Source organism: Diadema antillarum, unplaced genomic scaffold, assembly GCF_040938485.1.
Source record: "Diadema antillarum isolate AM-2024a unplaced genomic scaffold, OU_Dant_1.0 seq00001602_RagTag, whole genome shotgun sequence".
Classification (NCBI taxonomy): domain Eukaryota; kingdom Metazoa; phylum Echinodermata; class Echinoidea; order Diadematoida; family Diadematidae; genus Diadema; species Diadema antillarum.
The window spans coordinates 202,648-229,632 of NW_027272316.1; the positions used below are offsets into that span (position 1 = coordinate 202,648).

Consider the following 26,985-nt stretch of genomic DNA (forward strand, 5'->3'; position numbering starts at 1 on the left):
TTGGTCTACTACCAGTTTGTCTAATTCCCACTTGAACATGCAGCCTTCAGGCTATGAGTCACTCACACTTCTAATTCAGCTGTGCAAGATTCGCTGAAGTGTTGCAGTGAATTTGGATATATATGTACAGTATATGCGGCTGTAGCCCCCCCCCCCCCCCCCCCCCCCATGTTTTGGATACCGCCACACATGGTGTGATGGCTGTAAGACATATAGTTTAACCCTAATCAGGCTGGGCTTTTTTTGGCTATGCTATATTTGGGGGGGGGGGGGTGGGTGGGTGGGGGGCTGATTCCGCCACCCTTCAGATCTCGCCTATGGAATGCGTGATCGCGCCGAAAATCGGCACACGCGATGCCCGCAAAGTATACTATCAAAATGTATGGTTGCTTTCTCCGAAAAATTTTTCTTATATTTTATATCAATTATTATAATTTATGCATAAAATCAGTTTTGGGCTCTAAATCACTTATTAATGCTCTAATTAAGCTAATTTCTTTTTTAAAAATGTTTCTTGTATCATTCTCCTGAGACATAGGATAAAAAAAATCTGTCTTGAAATTAATTTATGTATTTGATTGTTTTTTGAATTTCTTATGTATTTCTTTGTGTTTCGACCTTTTGTTTTTGTTTGTTTTTTGGCCAAAATTTGTCACAGACATTTTTCAAAGCTTTATTATGCTAAAATAAATTAATTTCGTCCATTCTAAGTCAAGATATGAATTTTTATGTGAATTAATTGAAAAAACACAATTTGCATTGGATTTGTACACAAAATCATGTTTTGGAGCAATTTTGGGGTTGACAATTTTTTTTCGAATGGGTGTCGCGTCAAAATGGTACGCGCGGGCGCAACAAGTTTGGTCTCAAAAGTTGCGCGATACTTGAAAGAAAAAAGTCATGAAACATCGCGGCGGGAGCTTATCGCGCTGCGAAGATATTTCGCAAAATGTTGAGGGGGGGCGGATTCCGCCCCCCAGCCTGATTAGGGTTAATCTATGCTGTAAGATGGCTGTAAGATAAAGACACATGCGTGTGGTTGTATAGTAGAGTCATATAATGTTTGATAGGTACATCTCTATGGGTCGCATACACTTCCTTTTTTTTTTAATCCATGGCCATGTTTTTTAATTAGACCAAGTGACAATTATCCCAAGTGGTCATTGGACCAAGGGGTTATTAGATCAAATTAAACCAAATGGTGTCAGACCAAATGAGAATTAGACTAAGCGGTATCAGCCGCACTGGTCATTCAATGAACTGGATATTAGACCAAGTGGGAATTAGACAAAATGGTAAATAGACAAAGTGGTTGTAGCCTAAATGGGTTTAGCCCTAATGGTGTTCGCCTAACTGGTGATTAGACTAAGTGGTAAAAGGTGCAGTGATAATTTATCTTTTGACCAAGTCTGCATTCCCGATCCATGCAGATAATTTCTGCCAAATCTGGTTGCAGTGCGGTTTGTGAAAAAATAGATTTCTGCAAAGCCCGATTGGGGCGACTCTTCTTCCCTTCCAATTATTATCATTGGTCCTGAATAGGTATCTACATACAATGGCAAAGCAGGTCTATATCTTGCTCTGGATATGAATACCACTTTTATTACAATGACATCATTATCCTCTCTGGTACAGGGGCTCTCAGAGCATTGTATCATTGCCCTCCTCCTTGGTTTCACTGTGGGAAACACATAAACTCTTTAAACTAGAATTATCACTGAAGGTGATTAATACCCTCGCCCCTAGTGTTGCTTTATAGTATGTGATGTCATGAGGGCAATGACGTTAATACCAAGTTTGTGCATTTGTTGAATTGGAAACAGAATAATTTTAGTTTACTGTACAATTACAGAGTTGACACTGAGTATAAAACTTACAGCAAATGGAAACATGCTTTTCCCCCAGCATCACTACACTTAAAGACCATCATACACACCAAATTTGACCTTCATAGCTTGAATGGTTTATTTTGATACAAAAATGAGTGGTTACCATGGCAACACATTTTCCTTAAACTAACACATTGGTGTCTTGCAAAACTACACTTCTAGATCATGATACATACTAAATTTGACTTTAATTGCTTGAATGATGGAAGTTATTCGATCTGCAAGGTTTTGGTAAAATTGTGGTTACTATGGTAACGGTTTGTGAGACAAACACAAAAATTATGTGTTCCACATCTATACCTCAGGGCCATACTGCCTATCAAATTTGGTTTCAATTGCTTAAAAACTGTGGAAGAAGTTCACTCCACAGGCTTAAAAAAAAATGTGGTTACCATGGCAACGCATTGTCCGATACAAATACAAAGGACATTTTGCAAAACTACACTTAAAGAGCATCATACATACCAAATTTCACCTTCATAGCTTGAATGGTTCAATTTGATACAAAAATGAGTGGTTACCATGGCAACACATTTTTTCTTATATTAACACATTGGTGTCTTGCATAACTACACCACCCGATCATCATACATACTAAATTTGACCTTAATTACTGTAATACTGTAAACGTGGAAATTTTCGCGGATTTCGCGCTATGTTCGGCTAGCGCGAATATATCTTCGCAATTTTCTGTGCACATTTTGAACGGGCTGAATTGTGTGCGCTTCGTCGATGAGATACTGCTACGTAGTACAGACATGTTTACGCATATAGCAGTATCATCGCACGCACCGCACGCACCGAGCCCACGGCCGATTGGTGTGCTACATCCCCGCGACTACAGTACTAGTACTACAGTACATGTATCGAGTAAAATACATGTACTATGTAGTTGAGCGCTTGTACTCGCACTCGCGCCGCTCGCTACGTCGCTTATCGTACGCTGGCATAGCAAGCTATAGTAGCAGAGGCTCTGGATCGCGCGAAAATATTGACGTTTACAGTAATGTGAAAGTTATTCAATCCACAAGGTTTTGGTAAAATTATGGTTACCATGGCAACGCTTTATCCGACAAACACAAAAATTATGTGTTCCACATCTATGCCTCAAGGCCATAATGCCTACCAAATTTAATTTCAATTGCTTCAAAAGTTTGGAAGTTGTTCACTCCACAAGATTTCAAAGAAAACATGCGGTTACCATGGCAACACTTTGTCAAGTACAAACACAAAGAGTGTCTTGCATAACTACGCCTATAGATCATCATAGCTACCAATTTTGAAATTGATTGCTTAAATAATATAGAAGTTATTCAATCCCCAAGGTTTTGGTAAAATTATGGTTACAATGGCAACGCATTGTCCGTCAAACACAAAAAACATGTCTTGTACATCTATACCCAGTCAGACCGCAGCACCCGATAATTCGCTCGTATTTATTCAACTCGTATGCAAGCCCGCTCGAGGCTTGCATACGTAATGAGCTGCGTATTAAAGGGGATTTTGTCCTTGGGCTTTCGGCAACAAATATACACCTTACATTCACAAATTTGGTATCAAATTCAAGGAAAATATGTAAGCTATCGTCACTTGTTACTCAAATTATGGTAAATTAAAAATATCATAGGGTAATTTGAGAATGAAAAATGATGAAAAAAGTAATTCGTGTAGTACACGTTCAAGACGTCAAAAGAATACCAAATTCACCTTGCGTCTCAATGAAAATGCACTATTTGGTAATCCATTTCTTAATATTTGTATCCATGTAAATATCTTGACAATTTGTTGCTTAATCTGGTCAGGAACCAGTAAAACATACATCGATGTCAGTGCTGGTCAGCTTGAAACCGTGCAATCTCAAGAGTAAGCTCTCTCATTGGACAGCGCTTGCATTCAGCGCTTGCATTACGTCATTACGCTGCTACGGTTTCATGCAACATGCGTGCATAGCGCATGCTTACATAGGCACGCGTGTAGATTTCTGTGCTTTGGACAGAAGCTAGAAGCTAAAAGATTGGTAAAGCTAAATGCAAGCACTGTCCAATGAGAGAGCTCTTTCGCGCCACTGTACACTTTGTATGGAGCATACTTCCGGTTTAGGAGTGAATTTTACAGACATTTAAAAACAGAAAAACTAGTATAAATCATGCTTGCGTCTCCTTGACTCCAATATATGATGAGCATCTAAGTTTCCTCTCTACGAAAAAGCCAAAATCAGAAACAACAGTTTTTTAATCCGGTCAGGAACCAAAAACGAACTTTAGACGACAAAATCTTCCATGAAAAGCAGGTAAAATTTACGCATATTCAACTGATTATATTGTCATGATAAGAACCGATATCATACGCAAATTTGGTATCAAAATAAAGATCAAAGTCTGGAGAACAATTTACCGTGGCTTATAGCCATGATGAATGTATGTGCAAGTCGCTAAACTGTGAAAACCATAGCCCTGTCAAACTCTCGCAAGATCTCGCACATACGAGACATCTTTTGAATGCAAAGATCGTCAACGAGAGTGCTGAATAAATCTTGCCGGATCGGCTCATTAGCATACGTGCTGCGGTCTGACTGTACCTCAATATCATCATTTACCCTAAGTTTCATTTAAATTGCTTCAAAACTGTATGAGGAGTTCGCGACGCAAGATTTTGCAACAGACCAACTGACCGACCGACCGCCTGCCCACCCGCCCAACCAACATCACAGTGATTCCTATATACCCCCTTCACACTATGTGTGGCGGGGGTATAATAACAAGTATGTACTGTAAAAGTGGAAATTTTCGCGGTGTTAAAATTTTCGCGCATTTCGTGCAACCAGAAACTAGCGCGAAAATAAAAGCGCGCGAATATTTTTGCTTGCCATATGTTCCTATGCATGATGTCTTGATTCCGCGGAATCAAAAACATGCTAAACTCTTTTGCTCAGTCAAGCGTGAATAATTAGTCGCGCGAAAATATCCACTTTTACAGTACTCAAACTCCCAACGGGGATGTCATTTGAGCACATTTTGACAATGCAGTTCTGCTTTAACAAAGTGAAAAGTGTTCACTTTGCTGCATTTTAACTCCTTTAGGGCTAAATTGGGTCATTACTGACATTGTAATGACTTGGTTGTAGGTTGTATTACTTCGAGTCTGAATTTGAAAAAAAGGTTCTCTGTTTTGGCCTTTAGGCTCCGCCAAGGTGCTCCAATAAAGACTACCATGTACTATTTGAACAACTTTGTTTCCCAGGCCTGAGGAGTGATTGATCCCTTCACTAATGAATATGCAACTACAGTAAATTTAAATGCCACTTAAAGGGAAGTTAATGTTAATTATTCATTCTTTAGAATCAACCCGAACTTGTGACCCCTTAGTTTGCCTGGCCAGGCAAAAGATGGCACTGTATTATGTAAGACATGTGCTCTTCCCTTCAAAGAGTATTTTAAAAGCCAGTAAGTTATTGACTTCTGCTTATCTGATTTTGCTTTCCAAACACATGCCAATGAAATAATTATATCATGGCTATGATTTCTGTGAAAAGGCAATATGAAACATTTGATGTTGTTTATAGAATTTACAACTTCTGTGTGCAATATGCATTTTTACCACTCATCACTCATTGCTTCCACATTGTCGGGTCCAGGTATTGCCTTTGTTTCAGGCGGAACTGCTGCAGGATGGAGATATTACCAGGCATGCTCGTACAAGCTACTGTCTAATCTCAGCACTTTGCACCAACCGCACAGGCGAAACTCGGTGAAGAAATGTTTAGGTCTTTTCCCCTTGCTAGTCCTGCCTCAGACATTCATCTGTGCAAAATATCAAGACAGGTTTGTCATTTTGGCAAACCTTGTAGACTGCTGATTTTGTTGATGATTGTGCAATAGTGGCAGTTCTGACAAAGAGATATAAAATATAATGTGTGGGACTGCTAGTAGCATATAACTTGATGATTTGAGATAGCGATAGACAAAGTTCTTCCTCAGAATACTGAATTATGGTTTGAAATCTACAAGTTTTGCCCGATTGTGGACCTCAGTTGTTTGGTTCCAGATTTTTTAAAAAATACCCACAGAACAAACATTCAAAAACAAAACATTACTAATAGAACAAACATTTAAAAGCAATCTAAACAAAAATAACTGCTCTTCTATGAACAACTGCCTTTATAGTACAAAAAATTTTCGACTGAAACTCACTTTCATTGGATTAAGGCACTAAAAGTGTCAGTGGTCAATTCAAAGGACTATGGCAGCTGAAGTTTCCTATGCTTCCTGATTGTTTTGATTATACTTGACGTAAAACTGACAAAGAGCAGCAATCTTGACATACCATACTTTTCTAAATCTGAGATAATTCTACAACATTTTGATAACTAGAAATGTCGCTATGGCGACTGGTATGCCTCTGCCATAATGAATGATTCCCTTAATAGTTCTATAGTAAGTATTGACAGTGTGTGATGACAGTTTCATCCAAATGGCAAAATATTAAAATGACATGTTATAATGTGTTGAGTGTTCATTTTCCTTGAACTATATTGTGTCTATGCATTGAGTAATTTTCAAAGTAATACAGAAAAAGTGTAATTTCTGTATTAAATAACAAATTGTTAGCTTTTTTGCCAGGCCTTTAACCCTATGACCTTAAAAATCACTTAAGAATCACTGTCAGGAAGAACATGCATAAACATTAGTTTCATGATGAAACCTAGAGCCACTTCCAAGATATGGAAGAAGTGAAATTTAAGCACTTTCACTTGACCGCTGACCTTTTGACATTTGACCTTTTTGGCAAAAAACTTCCTAGAGAATCTCTATTGGGTAATACATATAATCACCAAGTTTCACGAAAAATCCTGCAGGCATTCCATAAATAAAATGGAAAAAGTGAAATTTTATGAGTTGACCTTGACCTTTGACCCATAATCTTTGACCTCATGACCCCAAAATTCCCCAGGGTAATCAATGCCAGTCTGTACATGCATATGTACTATGTTCCATGAAGTTACCTTGAACCATTTCCGAGATATGGAGAACAATGTGAAATTTTAACATTTTCAATTGACCTTTGACCTCATGACCCAAAACTCTAACTAGAGAATCTTTATAGGGTAATACATGTATACACTAAGTTTCAAGAAAATACCTTCAGGCATTGCATAGATAAGGGGGAAATAGTGAAATTTTGTGCATTTGACCTTGACCTTTGACCTTGAGCATCTGCATTCAAAAGTTGATAGGCACAACTTCACCCACTCATACATATACCTGCCAAGTTTCATTAGGATACCTCAAACAGCTGTTTAGTTATGCTGTCCACAAAATTGATTACGGACGGACGGACAGAAGGACGGACGGATGGAAGGACGGACGGAAGGACGGACAACCCGAAAACATAATGCCTCCAATGACACTTCATCGCGGAGGCACAAAAAAGAAGCAGAAAAAATTCACAAGCAGTGGTGAGGGTCTCGTCACAGGACTATTACATGAGGAGAACATGGTATCTTCCTGTGAGCAAAACTATCATCTCTTTTGTTTCTTTTCCTCAGGCTGACTACCAGTCTTGCTAAGACCAAATGCAGTCCTCTTCAAGTTCTGTTTTTCAGTTTCCACTGACTGCTGCTTCACATACTCTAGAGACTGACTGCTGGCATCAAAACTAGCCTTGACCTTCCATATGTCCTCTGGAGCAAGGTCAACGACCCTCTGTATGGAAATAGCAGACTTGATGGTGGTGTTTCGGGTAACTGTGTGGGAAGATACAGAATGAATAAATAGTATATAGTTTCTAGTCATTAAAACTAGTTCTTTTTCTCTCAAAAAAAGGAAACACCAAACAAAATGAGAACAAATGTCCAACCTATGCCACTTCAAGTATTGAAGGGAGGGTAGCAGAAAATAAAAGTAGATCAATTTGACTGTTAAATGTAGCCCTCTAGGATGTTTCTGCTTCACACAATCACACTGGCCCAAACTCACAAAGGTGGTACAATCTTTGTCCATGGTTTAAACCATGGACAAAGACCGTAGTTTAGTATGGGGCGCCAAGTGTCGCATGGCCTATTTCGTTTACGAAATCAGCAGTCGATGAAATATTCACATTTTGTTAACGAAATGGTAATTTCGTCGACGAAATAGGTCATGCGACACTTATCTATGGTTTAAAACATGGACAAAGATTGTACCACCTTTGTGAATTCGGGCCTATATGTCTGCTATGAATAGAGACCCTTCGTTTACATTTTGATGAAGCTCATTAATTTTGATCACCCATCAAGGTGCTGACCCCTCACATTCTTTGCATAATAGAAAATATTTTCCAATAAATTTCGTTCCATGACACCAAATAACGTTATTATTCATCTTGTACCTCGTACAATTTTTGGGCCAGATGAACCTTATACACTTTGTGTATGCAGGGGTATAATTACTGGAAGCTACTTTTTGTGCAAAGTACAATTAATTTTGACCTTGCCCTTCACTACTATCGTTTAATGGAAATGAGCATCTTCTATTTCTGTCCTGCTTGCCAAATTGCACTATCAAATGACATCCCTACTTGTGACCTTTGGTTTTTATGGTATCTGAAATGAAGTATTAACAGAAATGTATATATATATTTTTTTATGTTTTGGAAATATCCCATGATCCTTCACAGTATATCGGAAAAAGACACATTTGATTCACAATGATGTAAATGTATGTATGGATTTTTTTTTTTTGGTATGTTAATGTGCAGTAGTTGTTTGATTGTGCACATAAGGCGTGTCAGGGCATCAATGAAAGGAAGCAGATTTTAGCTGTGTGTATGGGGGGAGGGGTGTAAGGAATATGTGCAATATGTGTTATAATTTATGGATTATGATGTTGGGATGGTTTGTATAAAGTAAGGTGTTTCAGAATTTGTGGTTATATATACCTCTTGCAGCAATTGACTCTTTCATAGTTTTCTGTGTATGTACACAAATATATTTATTTTTCCCCTCTTTGCACGTTCAACACATGATGCTAGTCTGTGTCGTGATGTATGTTTAATTCCCTGAATTTTTTGAGTATTCATTTGATGTTTCATATGTAATGTAATTTGTTATTGATCTGTTGTCAATATGTGTTATGAATGTGTGACAAAATCAAATTTCCATGTCATGTTTTTATACATAATTTGGACAATAAAGAAATGAAATGAGGGATTTTTGCCAAATATCATATCACCACTTCTACATCTCATGTAGCATAACTGGGCCAGATACCAAGAAAATTCATTGAGCGAGTTATCTATTCTTGTCATAACAAGATAGAGGACAGACAAGGCGGACAGATGTACAGCCTGAAAACAAAATGCCTCTGGCATCCTTTAAGGCAAAGGCATAACAGCACAGTGAGAGATGCTTTATTACAAAGCTACATGTATAGAACTTTATCAATCATCATGAGATGTTTCACTGCATAGAAGGTAATGCAGTACCACAAATGTGCATAACACTTGCTTTTCCAATAGTGCTCAACAAGGACAATAATTATGCTAGTCAAAGAACTTCTTGATCACTACCTTGCATCATCAAGTAATGCATTTTATGTGCTTCATCTCAGAGCAGCATTTCCTTTTGCTGGTGCCTAAATCCAAACATCCAGAAAAGTGCCATATGTTGTAGGTAAAGACTGGCATTGCAGAAATATGACATACCAACAGCACTGGTAAAGTGTGTGTAGGAAACTGAAATGAGATTTTTATAAAATAAACCAAGATATCTGCTGCAAGATTGTTCCATCAGAAATCTCAACTACTTGTACAATTCCCCCCTCTTTAAGTAAACTTACATTTTCACTACCTGACCTCCATTGGCAATTAAAAAAAAAAAAAATCATGGTAATTTTCATCACATCAAACATACAAACCTGCATGCATAAGCACAGCTCTACAATTTGATGACACAGCAGCTTTTGCCTGGTCTTCAGTCAATCCAAGAAGGTGTCCTCTGTGAAACACAGCTGGTAAAGGTTTGTAACTAAAATGTTTTAATACTTTCAAATTCTATTTGATATTTGAAATAAATTCATCTATATTAATGCCAAGAACAATCATATACAAGTGAGTCTATGAGGAAGCAATTAAAATGTTAAATGGATGAAGTAGCCCACTATTTTCATAATGAGTATAATGAAACAAGAAATGCTGCTACGTGACTGGTATGCCTCCACTATAGTGCATTATACCGTAAAACGAGGAATTTTCGCGTGCATTTTAATTTCGCGAATTTCGCGAGCGCCAAAATTCGCGAAATTAAAATGCACGCGAAAGTTTTTGTCTACACTACATGCATTGAACGCCAGTGGCAATTCGCGAAAATTTCATGCCACGAAAAAGGCCGTCGGCTCCAATTCGCGAAAATTTCATGCCGCGAATATATCATGTTTTACAGTAATCCCAATAGGTCTACAGAACATTTTACCGATGTGAGACCATGGTTTCACACGATCAATACACCAATTTTCATGACAATACTTTGAGCCATTTGCAAAATACGGACAAAAATACAGAAATTCTAGCACTGTCTTTAAACCTTGAATGCCAAGCATTCCACTGCCTTTGATGTTCTATGCTCCAAGCCACTCATTTATAAATGAGTTTTAATAATAATGACTAGAAGAGCACTTAGAGAGCACAGACCTCCGCCAAGCCAGCAACTCATTTCCACCCTTGCACGCATGCAACTTCCCATATAAAAGTCTTTTGTTTACGTCATTGCACGGCGCCTTCCCAAAGCAGAGCATGCGCTTTAGTGCACATATGTAAACCTCTAGTACGCACAGTTTCAAAATCCTTTAAAAAATCCATAAAAATTCCCGGATCACTACTAAAATTGAATGAGGTGTTCCTTTGAGTCAATACAGTGAAACCCCGTTATAACGAGGTCCGTGGGACCGGCGATATTACCTCGTTATAACCGGTACCTCGTTATAACCGTACGCATCAAAAACAAAGAAAAACATAAGCATGACGTCATATGCCCATCAATCAAACTTAAGAACGTCCTTTGCGTTGTTATTACATGATCATGGATCGCTATTACTAAGAGAATTTAAGGGAAATTATTTGTGAATTGATACAAAAAAAAAAAAGACGAACAAAGTAGGGGTTGAAAAGCGTTCATTCTTTATTTTTCTTCCAAATGTCTCATCGCATAATAGTTGTTCATACGTTCTTGAGAAGTAGGCCTACTCGGCAGGATCATATTCGTGATTCTTTCTACTCCTATCTCTTCCTCTTGTATTGAACCATTCTGAAAGAATAATGTTTTTTCGTTTGTGAAATGCAATGTAAAATGACAATAAAAAAAAAAATCAGATTGTATAAAATGCGCTTGTTAAGTTTTTTCAAGCGCAAAAAGAGTAGTAACACACATACGTTGTTTACCGTAACTTGCGACGTATTTTACGCTGTTGGTGCCCAACGGGAATGCCATGATTTCATGAATCATTTCGGCGGTAATCATATACAATGTATGATCGTTGCGCCCGAAGGGATCAAAAACACGTTCTTTATTTTCTTCTGAAAATCTTTTCGCGTTTTGTACTCCGTTCTTGAAAAATATGCGGCGGGATTGAATTTGGAATTGATTCTTCTTTTTTACGCAAAGCTGTAGGCCCCTACCTGTTTGTGCCCAGCGGAAATGCGATGATTTCATGCATGATTTTGGCTGTAATTATATGATCGTTGCGCCCGAAGGGATTAAAGTACGTTCTTTATTTTCTTCCAAAAATCTTTTCGTGTTTTGTACTTCCGTCTTGAAAAATATGCGGCGGGATTGAATTTGGAATTGATCCTTTTTACGCAAAGCTGTACCTGTTGGTACCCAGCGGGAATGCGATGATTTAATTAATCATTTTGGCTGTATGATCGCTGCGCCCGAAGGGATTAAAAAATATGCGTTCTTTGTTTTCTTCCGAAAATCTCTTCGCGTTTTGTACATCCGTTCTTGAAAAATGTGGGCCAGGATTAAATGTGGAAGGTTGTGATCCTTTTTACGCAAATCGTACCAGTTGATGCCCAGCAGGAATGCGATGATTTCATGAATCATTTCGGCTGTAATCCTGTAGGTAGTATGATCGTTGCGCCCGAACCTTTTTTATTTTCTCCCAAGAATCTCTTCGCGTTTTGTACATCAATTCTTGAAAAATATTTGACAGGATTGAATTTGAAAGGTTGTGATCCTTTTTACACAAATCTGTACATGTTGGTGCCCAGCGGGAATGCAATGATTTCATGAATCATTTCGGCCGTCATGGCTGTAGTCTTATACAATATAGCCTAATAATGATCGTTGCGCCCGAAGGGATTTAAAATGCGTTCTTTATTTTCTTCCGAATATCTCTTCGCGTTTTGTACATCCGTTCTTGAAAAATATGCGACAGGATTGAATTTGGAAGGTCGTGATCCTTCTTACACAAATCTGTATCTCATAGACCATTCTGAAAGAAAAAAAAATCTTCATAGTGAATTGCAGTGTTACTAGAGTTATCGATAATGAACAAACCCAGAGCTATTCAAACTGTTAAATGCGTTTTTTCTTTTCTGAACACCGACGCAATTGAAAGTAGATTAATAAGCGTTATTCAACTATTTTTACGGTACTGCCACCGGATGCGTATCTCGCGAAAAAGGAAATCAAATGATTGTATTCAATAACTTAGTATAATAGGAACATCGGAAGGTATTTCTGTGTTTTATTGCGTGGTTTAGAAGAAAACACGGACGGAACGGTACTCTGCAAAACGGGAAAGAGACTTGGATAGCGTGAATTTGGTTTTCAATGTTTCATTTGTCACGTGTTTGAAAGCAGCAAGTCAAGAAAATGGAACCTCGTTATATCCGATCAAATTGCTTATGTTTTTCTTTATCATGATGCACCGAAATTGTCCTTGTTATAACCGGAATCTCGTTATAACCGAACTCGTTATAACCGATTTGTTCCGCCATAGGTTTACACGCGAAGGAAAACGGGACCGACGCCGTCACCTCGTTATAAGCGGTTCCTCGTTATAACCGAACTCGTTATAACGCGGTTTCACTGTATTGACTTTTTATGCAAGTTTCATTTTAATCCATACACAACTTTTTGAGCTACTTTGCAGACAAACCAACATAGATGATCACTTAACCTCCTCCTTCCTTGGCAGAGGTAACAATATGAATTTATACAGTGCACTCCCGTTATAACAAATACGGTTATAACAAAATTCCGGTTACAACGAAGAAAAAATTCAGTCCGCAAAATTATCTACTCTTTGTTCTTTATTGTTAATTTGTTCGGTTATAACGAAATTTCGATATAACGAAAAAAAACTGCCGGTCCTGAGGACTTCGATATAACGGGAGTCCACTGTATTGTGCTAAATCTACTCTGTTTGAGTACTCTAAGTGTATTCATACTATTATTACTCCCAGTCTCTGGATACATTATTTCCAGCCAGCACTGTCAGTGCTCACTCTCCACTCCCTGGAGAGCATTCCAGTCAGTCGCTATTTTACAGGTGTGCATATGTTGATCAACAAACAAACATTCTCATCCTACCTTGTACCCATTTATACTCCTGGGTGTAGAGCAGCAATGTGGATAAAATGCCATGCTGAAGGGCAAACATGTCGGACTTCGTGGGGCTCAAACCCACAAACCTAAATCACGCTCATGTGATTCAGAGACGTGTGCTCTTATCCACTCGGCCACGACACTTCCACTATGATATGGAGACCAAATGAGAGGTTCTTGATTTGAACAATTTTAACCTGTATTGCAGAGGAAAGGGTGAAATCCTCTTTGGAACTTTTTAGTAATGCAGTCAACCTTGCCTAAGTCAAATCTATTAGGACCGACGAAAACACATCGACTTGTGCAAAATTCGATTTCCACAAAGTCATTTTTTTGGGTCAAATTTACATATCCTCATGAAATTTCATCATGCAATGCCTTTTTGTTTGTATTGGCCATTAAATCACAGCTGACTGTAGCAATATGTTATATATAGTGTTTTTGTTTTGTTTGAGTTTGTATAAAAGAATCTTGAAGCTTGATTATTGGACTGCAATAATTGAAACGCATTGCATGTAATGTCTTTTTATGCAGTTACAACCATCGTTGTAAGAGTAAGTGTGTGGGCAAATTACACGTATTTATCTCCAGTCTTCACTCTTGATAACTCGTAATCATTATCAATCACATCATTCATTACCATGCATGAATCATCATCAAGAAAGTGAAGAGGACACAAGAATGCCTCTACCTTGGTATGTGTAATTTATGTTCTGTTCAGCTGGACATCAAGAATAGAGGAACAATTAGGGTTCACTTGAATTGGACTGTTGGTAGAGTTCTATTAGAATAGTAATGTATTTTCCTTTGTACACTTATAAAAGAATGCAAGAATGCTTTACTTCATGTTTGAACTACGTACGGGGGGGGGGGGGAACAAAAAACTTTGACTTGTGCGTGCAATAAAAATGACATGTATTTTAAATCTGGACTTAAAATCATCTTCTACATAGCGGAAATTCGACTTGTAAATTTCGACTTGTTAAAAAGATCACTTTAAAGAAATAAGTAAAGAGAAAATTGGGACTTCTCTGGGGCTTCGATTTGGCCGAGTTTTTGATTTGCGCAAGGTCGACTTAGGCAAGGTTGACTGTATGTTACAGAGCAAATCTTTCCAGTTTTTCTTCATATCTTTTTGTTATCAAAACCCCAGGACTGAAAAAAAAAAAATAGAAATGTCGCTATGGCGACTGATGCCTCTGCCATAATGCATGATTCTCCCGATAGGTGTATGGTACAATGTCTTCACAATATGTTATGACAGTTTCACATAACTGTCAAAATACTGAAATGACAGGTTTGTTAGAAATATTTTGAATGTTCACTTTCCTTGAACTAGGTTTGCTGTAATTGTCTAAGAGTGCAGTTACATGTATTTGGGGAATTGAGGATTTTTACTTGACTTCTGACCAACCCTTTTATAATTTTATGCATTGAGTAATTTTCAAGGTATGAAGAAAGAGTGTAATTACAGTATAAATTAGATTTTTTTTTTTGCATTTAAACCTGGCCTTTGACCTTCTGACTGGAAATTTCCCAGAGAATCTCCATCAGGTAATATAATAAATCAGTATGAAAAATGATAATGCAAGTATTGCATAAGGGCAAGTCCAAGCTATTTTGCACCAGTAACACATGGGACATCACAAGAAGATTTAGCCCTATATTGCACTGTTGAGATTGAAACTTCATATGTTGGGCTGCTTTTGATAGCTAGTAGGTATCTTCGTTCAAAACAATAGAAATAATGAGAATCACACGTTCAGTATTTAATTTATGCAAATTTATTCTCCAGGAACGTGTGGGACCAGAAAGATTGTCTTTTTTCTTCTTTTACTTTTTATCTCAATTATTGTGAAAATACTTGGTTTACTATAAAATCATTACAAACATCTTTTTCTACAACAATAACTGTACCTGAAACAAAATATTTCAGAAAAAATCAAGAAACTGTTTTCTCTCAAGGACAATTATAGAAAGATAGGTATAGTAACGCGTGGGACATTTTTGTCACTATGAATATTGTGATGTGAATTGCACAATTACTCAGAGAAACTTTAATATGTGGTATTAATTATCTAAATAGATGTATTTCTAATAAATTCTTGCATATTTCAATGATTTAGACCCACCAGAACATAGATATAATAAAAAATATGAAATGCCTGTGTTATCCTTTATTTTTTGACATTTGACTTTGAATGTGACCTTGAAAATAGCATGTAATGATCTTTTATGAATTATTTATCCAAAGTGGAACTTTTCACCAAATTTCAAGTCAGAATTCAGAAAATTACAAAAAAATCCCTCAATAATGTACACATTTCCCATAGACTAAGATTTAGTACACTTCCACTGACTTGTACACAAATCATCCCACGCGTTACTAAATTTAATCAAAATTGCAAGTATGAGATTTATCAGACTAACTTTTTATCTCTTGGATATGATTAGGTCCACTGTGAATTTGGTCTTCTGAAAGTTTCAAGTCAATTAAATCATTAACTTTTATGCAAATGAGAAATAATGACCTAAAAAAGTAACGCGTGGGACATGCAAATTTTGACCCAGCCCTCATTTGCATATTAAATCAGTTGAGAAACTGAAAATCACTGACATGATAACTTGTTTTTCAGACTTAAGGTCACCATACTTATTTTCATAAAAACTTGTAAAAATTAAAAGATATATTTTAAAATGCAGAATTTTCTAATGTCCCACGCGTTACTCTAAATATTAATTTATGCAGATTAATTAATTTATTGCTGGTTATGCGGAAAGATTTTTACTTTTTCTTTTTGAAATTCGTGTATTTTAACTTCTTAGCTTTAAAATGATACCAAGTTTACGTAGATTGATCCATTTTGAATTTTCAGTCTTGTGTGATCAAATAGCTTGTACTTGCTCATAAACTAGTATATGAGGGAAATAGTTAAATTTTGAGGAGTTTACCTTGACCTTTGACCCCCTGACTATGAACCCATGACCCCTACATTCTCTAGATAATCCCTGCCAGTCAGTACATGCGTATGTACCAAGTTCCATGAAGATACACTCAGAAAAAAAGAAAGTAAACGCTTTTTCAAGTTTAGATTTTTCATAGAATATTTGGCTGAAAGCTTATGTATTATATACCATATTGAAGGTAATTTAATTGGCTATCAACCTGGTAGGTCAACATAAAGGGAAACTTTACGCATGAGTGAACATCATTGTTTTTCTCTTCCAGGACACAAAAGTAAAAATTCCAAAATTGAACAACTTGTCATTCATGCGTATGTGTTCTTCTATTGAACAATAAGAACAATTTTCACACAAAAAGAAACATGAATTAAGTCGAAAAACTAAACCTTTGATCTCTATGATACCTTTAAAGCCCAAAAGATCAACGAAGGCTAAAAATAGTGTAGGAAAATAAAGCATATTTATGTCAAAACAAAGTTCAAATGAAATAAGAGAAGAAGTAATAATTAACAAAAATGGTACAAATTTGAGCTTTTTTTCAAATTAGGAAATTGTAAATGTTTGGTTCTAGAAATTGTCCAATGGATTCTTAAATCACTAGATTAAAAGAAACAAATAAAGAAATTCTGCTCATTTAATCATCTTTATGCTTATTATTCCCTGTCATTTGAAGTTTGACTCGACAGAAAATTCTTATTTTTCCCCTTTAGTTTCCCACTGTTTTTCTTTGAGGTTATAAAGAGATAAAGAGAACAAAAACTTATTTTTCCTATTTCATTCATGTCTCTCATTGTGTTAAACCGGTCTTTTGTTGTCAATGTTATCGTGAAGCGCACTTGCAAATGAAAGAGAACATGTCAATTTTTGCAATTTTTGATTTTGTGCCTTGGAGGACAAAAACGATTGTGCTCACTCATGCATTAAGTTTTCTTTCTAATCAACCTATTAGCTTAATAGCCAATAAAATTCCCTTCAATATGATATATAATACACTGATTTTTATAAAAATTTTCTATGAAAAACATGACCTCGAAAAAGTGTTTACTTTCTTTTTTTGCTGAGTGTACATTGAACCATTTGCGAGATAAGTGAAATTGTAACATTTTCACCTAACCTTTGACCTTCTGACCTTTGACCTTATGACATGAAACTCTATCTGGAGAATTTTTCAATGCAGTAGTACATGTCTACACTAAGTTTCAAGAAAATATCTTCAGGCATTGTATGGATATGGGGGAAATAGCAACATTTCTAGCATTTGACCTTGACCTTTTGACCTTTGACCTCTTGCCAATGTCACTAAAATCTACTCAACTAATTGCCCCATCATACATCATCCTTGGACCAAGTTTGGTGAAAGCTGCTTCATCCAGTTTTGAGTTATCACGTAAACAGATAAATTTTAGGATTTGACCTTGATCTTTGACCTTTGTCCAATTTCACTCAAATACTAATCAAGTAATTGTCCCATCATATATCATCCTCAGACAAAGTTTGGTGAAATTTGCTTGATCCAGTCTTGAGTAATTGAGTAAACGGATACAATTTCATGATTTGACCTTGACCTTTGACCTTTGGCCGATTTCATCCAAAATCTTCTCAAGTAATTGCCCCATCATACTTTATACTTGGACCAAGTTTGGTAAAATTCCAGTCAACATTACTCAAGTTATCACGTAAACGAATGCGGACGGACGTATGGATGTACAGACGTACATACGCACGGATGGACAACCCGAAAACATAATGCCTCCGGCACCACTTCGTGGCAGAGGCATAAAAAGAATATTAATATCGCACAAAAAGTGAGCATTTAACCATCTCGCGCACATTTATTTATTTTTTATTTATCTTTTCCTTTTTTTTTTCCTTTTTTTGTCAAGTGCATTACCTGAATGTGAAATCTTTCAGACTAAGTATTTGGCTAATGTATGTGTCCGCATGTTTAATAGCATTTAACAGTTAAAAAGGTCCAATTTTTCTCTGATTTTTGGTTGCATGTCCTGTTCTCTACACAAACAATTATTGCTGCAAAAAAAAAAAAAAAAATATATATATATATATATATATATATATATATATTCGAAGGGACAGCGAACTTCTGCTCATTCGATTTGTTGTGAACGGTGAACGAGGAACGATGCACAAGAAGTAATTCATTAACACCTGCTATACAGCGCATAACTTCTCTGCGGCATGGAACATGGGTATAAAGGAGAGATTCTTCTTCTTCTCCTTATGTAACACCTCCCTGAGTAGACACATGCTTAAATTTCAGCAAATCCCACAAACTGACATAAAATCTTAACTTTCTGATGGGGGGGGGGGGGGGGGGGGGTGAGGTATTCATTCTAAATAATTTCAAAGAAATGAACAATTTAACTTTTTTTAAGTCATACTAAGTGATGTTAAGATACGTAACAAACATACAAAATGAATGTATTACATAACAAAAAGTTGCATGCAAATGAGATTATTAAAATACACCTGCATCTGACGTTAGACAAGGATACAGGTTGGCTACATCATGTGGGCCTCTGAGATCCAACACCTGTTATATATAATGAAAGAGAAAAAAATTGAATGATACAAAATGCACAAAGACCATCTACGTATTCTTCTATTTTGCTTTGTTTTCATTTTGGTCTGGCTACATAATCAGTTATCTACTGACATGTATAATATTTACCAGTAAAAAACAGCAAATGGATTACAACTGCAACTCATTTCAATGACACAACTGAAGTATACAAGCCCTCTGATCCATAACCATAACACAGACAAAGAACCATTGGGTCTAGCCCTAACCCGAGTATAGCAAATTTATCTTCCACATAATTATTTATTTACCTCTTTCTCAGAGCATTTCTTGTTTTATAGAAGAATTTTTAAGATTCTCCAATTTGGGGGTTCAAGGCATTATGGGGGCCTCTAAGCTAGGCATGATGCCCATTTGTGCAAAAACAAGTACTACATGGTACACTACTACATAATCCTAGCAATATCTGCAAAGCTTGGTGAAAATTTGCCCTGCATTTTCAAGAAGATGACAAAAATGTAAAAACTGGTGACCAATTTGGTCCCAGTCCTAAGAGGGCATCCCGGGATCATCCATGAACAAACTTGAAATTACAGTTACACTTTCCACAAAATTGATTACGGATGAAAGGACGGACGGACAACCCCAAAACATAATGCCTCCGGCGACACTTAGGTGGCAGAGGCATAAAAAACTAGAAATGTCGCTATGGCGACTGGTATGCCTCCGCCATAATGCATGATTCTCCTAATAGGTCTATAGTACATGTGGACAATGTGTGATTACATTTTCACAAAATTGGCAAAATATTAAAATGACATGTTTGTCACAAATGTATTGAATGTTTACCTTCCTTGACCTATGTTTATTGGATGAATAGGAGAGCATGTATTTGGGGATTTAAGAACTTTAACTTGACTTTGACCATTTCATAAGTTTATGCACTGAGTAATTTTCAAGGTATGGAGAAAAAGCGCAATTTCTGTATTGAACAGTAAATTGTTATCATTTTCATCTGGCCTTTGATTTATAAGAGAATCACTGTCAGGCAGAACATACATAAATTCAGCATGTTCTAAGTTTCAAGATAACTTGAGCCACTTCCGAGATATGGAGAAAGAATTAAGTTCAGCACTTTCACTTGATCTTTGACCTTTGACCTTCTTGGCAAAAAAAAAATCCCAGAGAATCTCTATTGGGTTATACATGCATACATCAAGTTAAAAAAAAAAGTCCTGCTGGCATTGCATAAACATAAGGAAAATAGTAAAATTTTGAAGTATTGCCCTTGACCTTTGACCCCTGACCTTTGACCCCATGAACCCTTAATTCCCTAGATAACCACTGCCAGTCAGTAGATGCATATATATACTATGTTCCATGAAGATACCTTGAACAATTTCCAAGATACAGAGAAAAAAGTGAAAATCTAACATTTTATTTGACCTTTTGACCTTTGACCTTTTGACCTCATGACCCCAAACTTTCACCAGAGAATCTTAATTGGGTAGTACATGTATACACTAAGTTTCCAGAAAATATCTTCAGGCATTGCATAGATATGGGGGAAATAGTAAAATTTTAAGCATTTGACCTTGACCTTTTGACCTTTGACCTTGAGCATGTGCACCCAAAAGTTGATAGGCACAACTTCACCCCCTAATACACATACATGCCAAGTTTCATTAGGATACCTCAAAAGGTTTTGGTAGTTACCCTGTCCACAAAATTCATTACGGACGGACGGAAGGACGGACGGACGGACGGACGGACGGACGGACGGACGGAAAGACGGACGGACGGACGGACGGACGGACAACCCGAAAACATAATGCCTCCGGCACCACTTCGTGGCGGAGGCATAAAAAGAACGCCAAATCATCAGTGAGGGTGGTATAGTAAACAGGAGAAAACCTATAAAAACCTGAGCTTTATCAAAGGCAATTTGATGAGTAATAAAAATAATAATAATAAAGGCACATATGCATTTGAAAAATTAAAGGAGGGGGCCTGCGCCCATTATGCCCCTGCCTGGATCCACCACTGCTGTAGATAAAATTGGTCGCAAAAGCTCACTTGAGCTGATGGCTGATGCACAGCAAGCTAAAATTGGACATTTCACAGATAACTAAGTTATACAGTGCACTCCTGTTATCAAGAACACATTTATACACCAAACTCCAGTTACAACAAAGTAAAAATTCAGACCGCAACATTATCCGCTCTGTGCTTTTTATCATTTGTTTGCTTATGATGAATTTCAATATAACAAATGAAAACATACATTTCTCAGAGCATCATTAAATAAGCAGTGTCTGTCATTTTGAAAAACACAAAGATTCTTGTGTGTAGATGTGAAGTTAGTTTTAATTGGTACTCACTCAATACTCACATTTCCCGCATCACTGCTAAGGATGATATTCTTTCCTTTACAAGCTGCAACCAGGGTTAGAGCATTGTGGAAAATGCTCTTTCTGAGACTGGCATCCCTTATGGCTGGGGAATAGCAGATTTCAAAATGCACACCTCTCTCTATTGCCTGAACAAAATGAAATGAAAAAAGTTTTTATAAGTGGCTATTCATAACTGCTTTACCACTTTCCAGCCCTATCCAACAAAGTGGTTAAACATGTTGACCACAGCATGATCCGATAACAACTGTGATTGATGAATCAAATCATTTTAAAATGGTGTTCCTCCTGCACAAAATAAATAGTCAAAATTAAGAACTTGCTGTGTAAGGAGCTAATCATTACATTTATGGAGATGTGTTACTGTGTTAATTCCATAGTATATAATGACATAAAGCTACTAACTAATTTCGTATGGTTTGGACCTACAACTGGAATGGTAACAGGATATTTCTTTTTTTTTTTAACCACCTGCAATGAATTTTATGTTTTCCCCATACACAGGAATCCTGTTATGATGAAGTTGCCAGGTCCTGCTTAGGGTGGGATTTCACGGAGCACGCGAACGATTTGAGAAGGACGCGAACGGCAAAATCCAGCATTCGTATTTTAGTCTGCAAAAGTTCGCCAAACGAACGTGAGGGTTCAGAAGCGTCGTTAGTTGTTCGCGAATGTCGTTTTTACTTCGCCGAGAATTTCAAAAAAGTTTGAAGTTTTTTGCGAACCTTTTCCGCACACTTGGTCGTGATTTGCTCGTGAATTGTTCTCGAAAGTGTCTTTAAAGCCTCATCATATGCGCAAGACCTTCGCAAGACACGCGCGATGTTCGCAAAATGTTCGTGAAACCCCAAACAGACTCCGAAACTTTGGAGAATGTCTCGCGTATGTTATGCGAAATCTGCGAAGTTTTTCCGATCATTTTACGACGTAATCGCAAACTGTTTGCGTACCTTTTGAGACATTCTCGCGAACATTTAGCGCACGTTTGGGGGATGTATGACTTATACGTTTTCTACAGATAAAAATCGTAGCATACATCTAAACATCAAAGAATTATTAACAACTATAGTAACAAAAGAAATTAAAGACTAGCAAAGAGAAAGAAATGTTTGATATACAAAAAAAAATCGCAGAATACACTTAAAATTAATCTTAAGTATGTAAAATTTCATTTGAACTATAGAGATTATGTGTCGGAGGAACTGAAAAAAAAAATCAGATGCTCGTTTCTAGTGGAGATGGGTATTAGGAAAAAGAATGTAGGCAAGCACACGATAGAAAAATGAGAGAAAAAGAAAGGAGAAATAGAGGAAAGAAAAAAAATTCAACTCAAGACAGCTTCCACCTCTCCTTGGGTACATTTTCTCTCATGATTATTGGAAATGTTTCGTTGACCCCTTTCACACAGGTGGATTATCAACCTGTCCGTTCGCTGTCGATGTGCAAAAAGAATCTCATTTGTGGGCAATGAAGGCTCTTGGAGACTTGCGGGAGGAATGGGTTAAAATACAAGTTTAGGGCTTGTTACAGCTGACATTACTTTTGAATTGACCAAGGAGGTTCAGGAGAATGGAGTCACAACCGTCTTATTTCCTCTACTAGATGTTCGATGCCGCTGCTCAAAAATATTTGAAGCATGTGCCAAACAGGATCTGCCACGCAGATAGTAAGACAATTGACTTGTGTCTCATTGCATAATCACCAGCCACTTTTTCAGGAAGATATGTCTTTGTGATGGTAATTACTTTTCACTATCCCTTCTTATAAAAGATAGGTGGTACAGACACGAGGATGTGCGAATAGAAATTGCGCAAAAAATGCTGAAATAAAGATGAAAATTACTCGACTGGGCATACCCGGGCACTAATCTGATATATCTACCAATAAAGAATTATACTTGAAGATTATTCCATGCTAGTTTTATTTGTCAGAATTAAGTGGAAAAGTGATAAAACCGGTTTTCCAGGATGGTACAGTTTTAAACATTTTCACATGATACAGCTGTGATTTAAACTTTTGAACAAATTTCTGCATGGGATTGACTTTTGTTTTACATGCTATATCATTAAGTGAAATTTCATTTCATTTAATAAATAAATAAGCAAAATATGGCCAATATTATGTTAACATTCAAAATGAATCTCCAGATTGCTCAGCAAGACGGCGGCTTCAAACATCGATCATCACAGGCACAAATGCACCTGTGAAATTCTTTTGTACATCAATAGAAATCTTACAAGTGTTTGAATAATTACAGCCAGTTGGAACTCTTAAACAAGTCCTTGAATTGACCAAACACACCAAAGGGTTTGTTTTACATATATTTGAGAAAATCTACCTTAAAATCAAACACGTGCCAAGATCTTGCGTGAAGCTGTATGCAGCCGATTTTGTTTAGGCTTCCTGTGAAACAGACGTTTTTGTGCTGGACATGTGTGTGGTTGGTTACTGGAGCCTACACTCACTACTAAAACCCTAAGATAAATATTAACACCTAAAAATGTTAATAGTCGTAATTCCGACATTATAAACTAGAAATGTCACCACAGTGACTGGTATGCCTCCACCATAATGCAGGGTTCTCCCAATAGGTCTAAAGAACAGGGATGTCTTGACAATGTTGAGACAACGGTTTCATGTCATTGGCAAAAAATAATAATAATAATAATAATCAAATAAATAAATAAGAGCGTTAACTCTCCTCTATCTATGTATCATTCCTTCAAATGCTTTTTTGTACATTCTGTTGAAAGAAGTGAAAATAAAACCTTTGAATTGAATTGAACTAGGTTTCATTTAGAAGGATGGCTAAATTGTTTATTCTAAAGAGAGCAGGGGGATTTGAGCATTTTCACTTGACCCATACCCCTTTGACCCCCCTGGCCAACAATTCTTCAAATAATCCCTAACTAAACAGGTAACATCCATTTTCATGATAATACTTTGAGCTATTTTCAGAATATGGAAAAAATTGTAATATGTAAACATTTTCCTTTGACCTGTGACCCCATGTCTTTCCCTACAGAATCATTGTGCAGTAATGCATGTACTTTTATATATACCTAGTTTTTTAGATTCATGCATTGAGTAATCTACAATCTATGGAGAAACAGTGTAATTCAGCATTAAAATAGTACAATTTTAGCACTGTACCCTGACCTTTGACCCCATGATCTCAAAATTCCCAAGATAATCACTGTCAGGCAGTACATGCATATTTACTAAATTTCATAATACCATTCATTAGTAATTTCCGAGATACAACTGTGTGGAGAAAAAGTCAAATTTTAGCATTTCACTTGACCTTTGACCTTTTAAAAAGCTTTGACCCAAATGGAAAAAAATTTTCCCAGAAAATCTTTATCTGGTAATACATGTACACACTATGTTTTAAGAAAATACCTATGGGCATTGAATGGATATGGGGGGGGGGGGGGGGGGGGGGAATGGTGAAATTTTGAGTATTTGACCTTGACCTTTGACCTTGAGTATACACACCCAAATGTTGATAAGCACAACTTCGTCCACTCATACCAAATTTCATTACGATACTTTGCAAAATTCATTACGGACAAAAGGATGGATGGAAGGACAGATGAATGGACGGCAGGAAGGAAGGATGGACAACCCAAAAACATTATGCCTCTGGCGACACTTCGTGGCAGAGGTATAAAAATATTTCTTACTAAGGATACTATAACTTTTTAAACTCTCTAAATAACATCGTTTTTCTTTTCTTGTTTGAGAGCATGAATTACATCAAAAAGTTTACACTGTCAAATTGATAATCTAGCTCCAAAATATCCACACAAGTGGACTGCATGTTTTCGCTAGTGTACTCCTTACCGTAAAATGCTACTTCTGTCATTTCATTCATTCGTGCTATTTGTTCTGGATCAAACGTTTCGGTGTTTTAACGTTATAATTCATATTAATCGGTAATTTCCAGATTTGTTACCTTTGTGTATGTAAACATGTATAATGGCTGGCCCATTGGCTCAGCTTCCCCTATCCCTCCAAACGGCATGGTGAACAATCAGTGGTACTGCTGGAGCAACTGTGAGCCATTAGATTCAGCTTTGCATTGCCGATGTTGCCATGGAGTGAAAATTGTGAGAGATTTGTTTTTTCTACGTTTGGGAGGGGATGAAGCGATCTCCAACTCGTCTTTCTTATCGTTTGTACTGACAGTACAGCATCTTAAACAAGAGACCCAGGGGTCTCGCGCTCACCTGAGTATCGCAAGTTCACCTTTCAGGCAGTCACTAATCTAAACTAGAAATTGGTGCTCGGCAGGTTGCGCAGCCGAGCACATGTATCCCCCTTACCCACAGCATCATACATCATCGCAATATATAGAGCTCACACAGAAATTCAATAAATAAATAGTTATATCGCAACAATGATCCTGTCCATATTTTGCCTCTGGGTACCAGGTACCAAATTTGATGACAATAATATGATGCAGCGGTGTAACTCTGCAGAATCTAAAGTATCTGTGAGGGAATACAATTAATCTGGATGCACTGTAAACCTAACCCTCTTCCAATCTGCGATTTGGATGAATTTGGGATAAAAATGTATATATGGCAATAGGTGACAACAGGTATCAATGCAGACAATTATTTTTTTTTTGGTTTTGTTTCCACTTCTGATATTTTATTGTTTTGTTAACTGACAAAGCGGGTTCCATGACAAATGCTCCGGCAAGGAATCCTAGTGTTGAAGCGCACATAAAGCTTAACGCTTACCCTAATCCAACTCTTTAGTCTGCCTTGAACCTAACACCCAATCATACCCATGATTGGAGAAAAGAAACGCAGCTGGTAGAGAACTCACAAGGAAATCTCTGCTATTTCCACAAAAATTCTTGTTACCATGGCAACAATGTCTCCGCCCACACCAAAAATAGGCGTCTTCATCTTACCATAACACACCTTCGTGCCAAATTTGAAGATGATCGAAAGAAGACCTGCAGCCAGTAGAGCGCTCACAAGCAGACCCTATTGAATTTACCTTTTCATGTATAAATACGGAACAAGCGAGGGCGCCATCAAAAACCATAGGCATCTTTGTCTTATCATAATACACCTTCATGCTAAATTTGAAGATGATCGAAGAACTGCAGCCAGTAGAGCGCTCACAAGCAGACCCTATTGAATTTACCTTTTCATGTATAAAGACGGAACAAGCGAGGGTGCCACCACCAAAAACAATAGGCCTCTTCATCTTACCATAATACACCTTCATGCCAAATTTGAAGATGATCGAAGAAAAACTGCAGCCAGTAGAGCGCTCACAAGCAGACCCTATTGGATTTACCTTTTCATGTATAAAGAGGGAACAAGCGAGGGTGCCATCACCAAAAAGAATAGGCGTCTTTACCATAATGGACCTTCATGCCAAATTTGAAGATGATTGGAGAAGAAACGCATCCGGTAGAGCGCTCGCAAGGAAATCTCTGCTATTTCCACAAAAATTCTTGTTACCATGGCAACGATATCTCCGCCCACACCAAAAACAATAAGTGTCTTCGTCTTAACATAATACATGCCAAATTTGAAGATGATCGAAGAAGACCTGCAGCCAGTAGAGCGC

The 26,985-nt window shown here is 37.2% G+C and overlaps 1 protein-coding gene across 2 annotated transcripts in view; it reads right to left on the reverse strand.

Moving 5' to 3' along the window:
* Nucleotides 1-395: 395 nt before the first annotated feature.
* Nucleotides 396-26,985, reverse strand: part of LOC139711007 (ribonuclease P protein subunit p30-like) — a 73,208-nt gene continuing 46,618 nt past the window's right edge. The window contains exons 6-10 of one of the 2 annotated variants that reach the window (XM_071622924.1): nt 21,369-21,515; nt 18,951-18,988; nt 9,782-9,861; nt 7,518-7,632; nt 396-5,689 (exon numbers count right to left, since the gene is read on the reverse strand). In XM_071622924.1, the coding sequence (XP_071479025.1) occupies nt 5,686-5,689; nt 7,518-7,632; nt 9,782-9,861; nt 18,951-18,988; nt 21,369-21,515 (384 nt within the window). In that variant the 3' untranslated portion in view covers nt 396-5,685. Of the gene's footprint in view, nt 7,633-9,781; nt 9,862-18,950; nt 18,989-21,368; nt 21,516-26,985 lie in introns of both variants that reach the window. The other variant, XM_071622922.1, reaches the window with a different exon arrangement.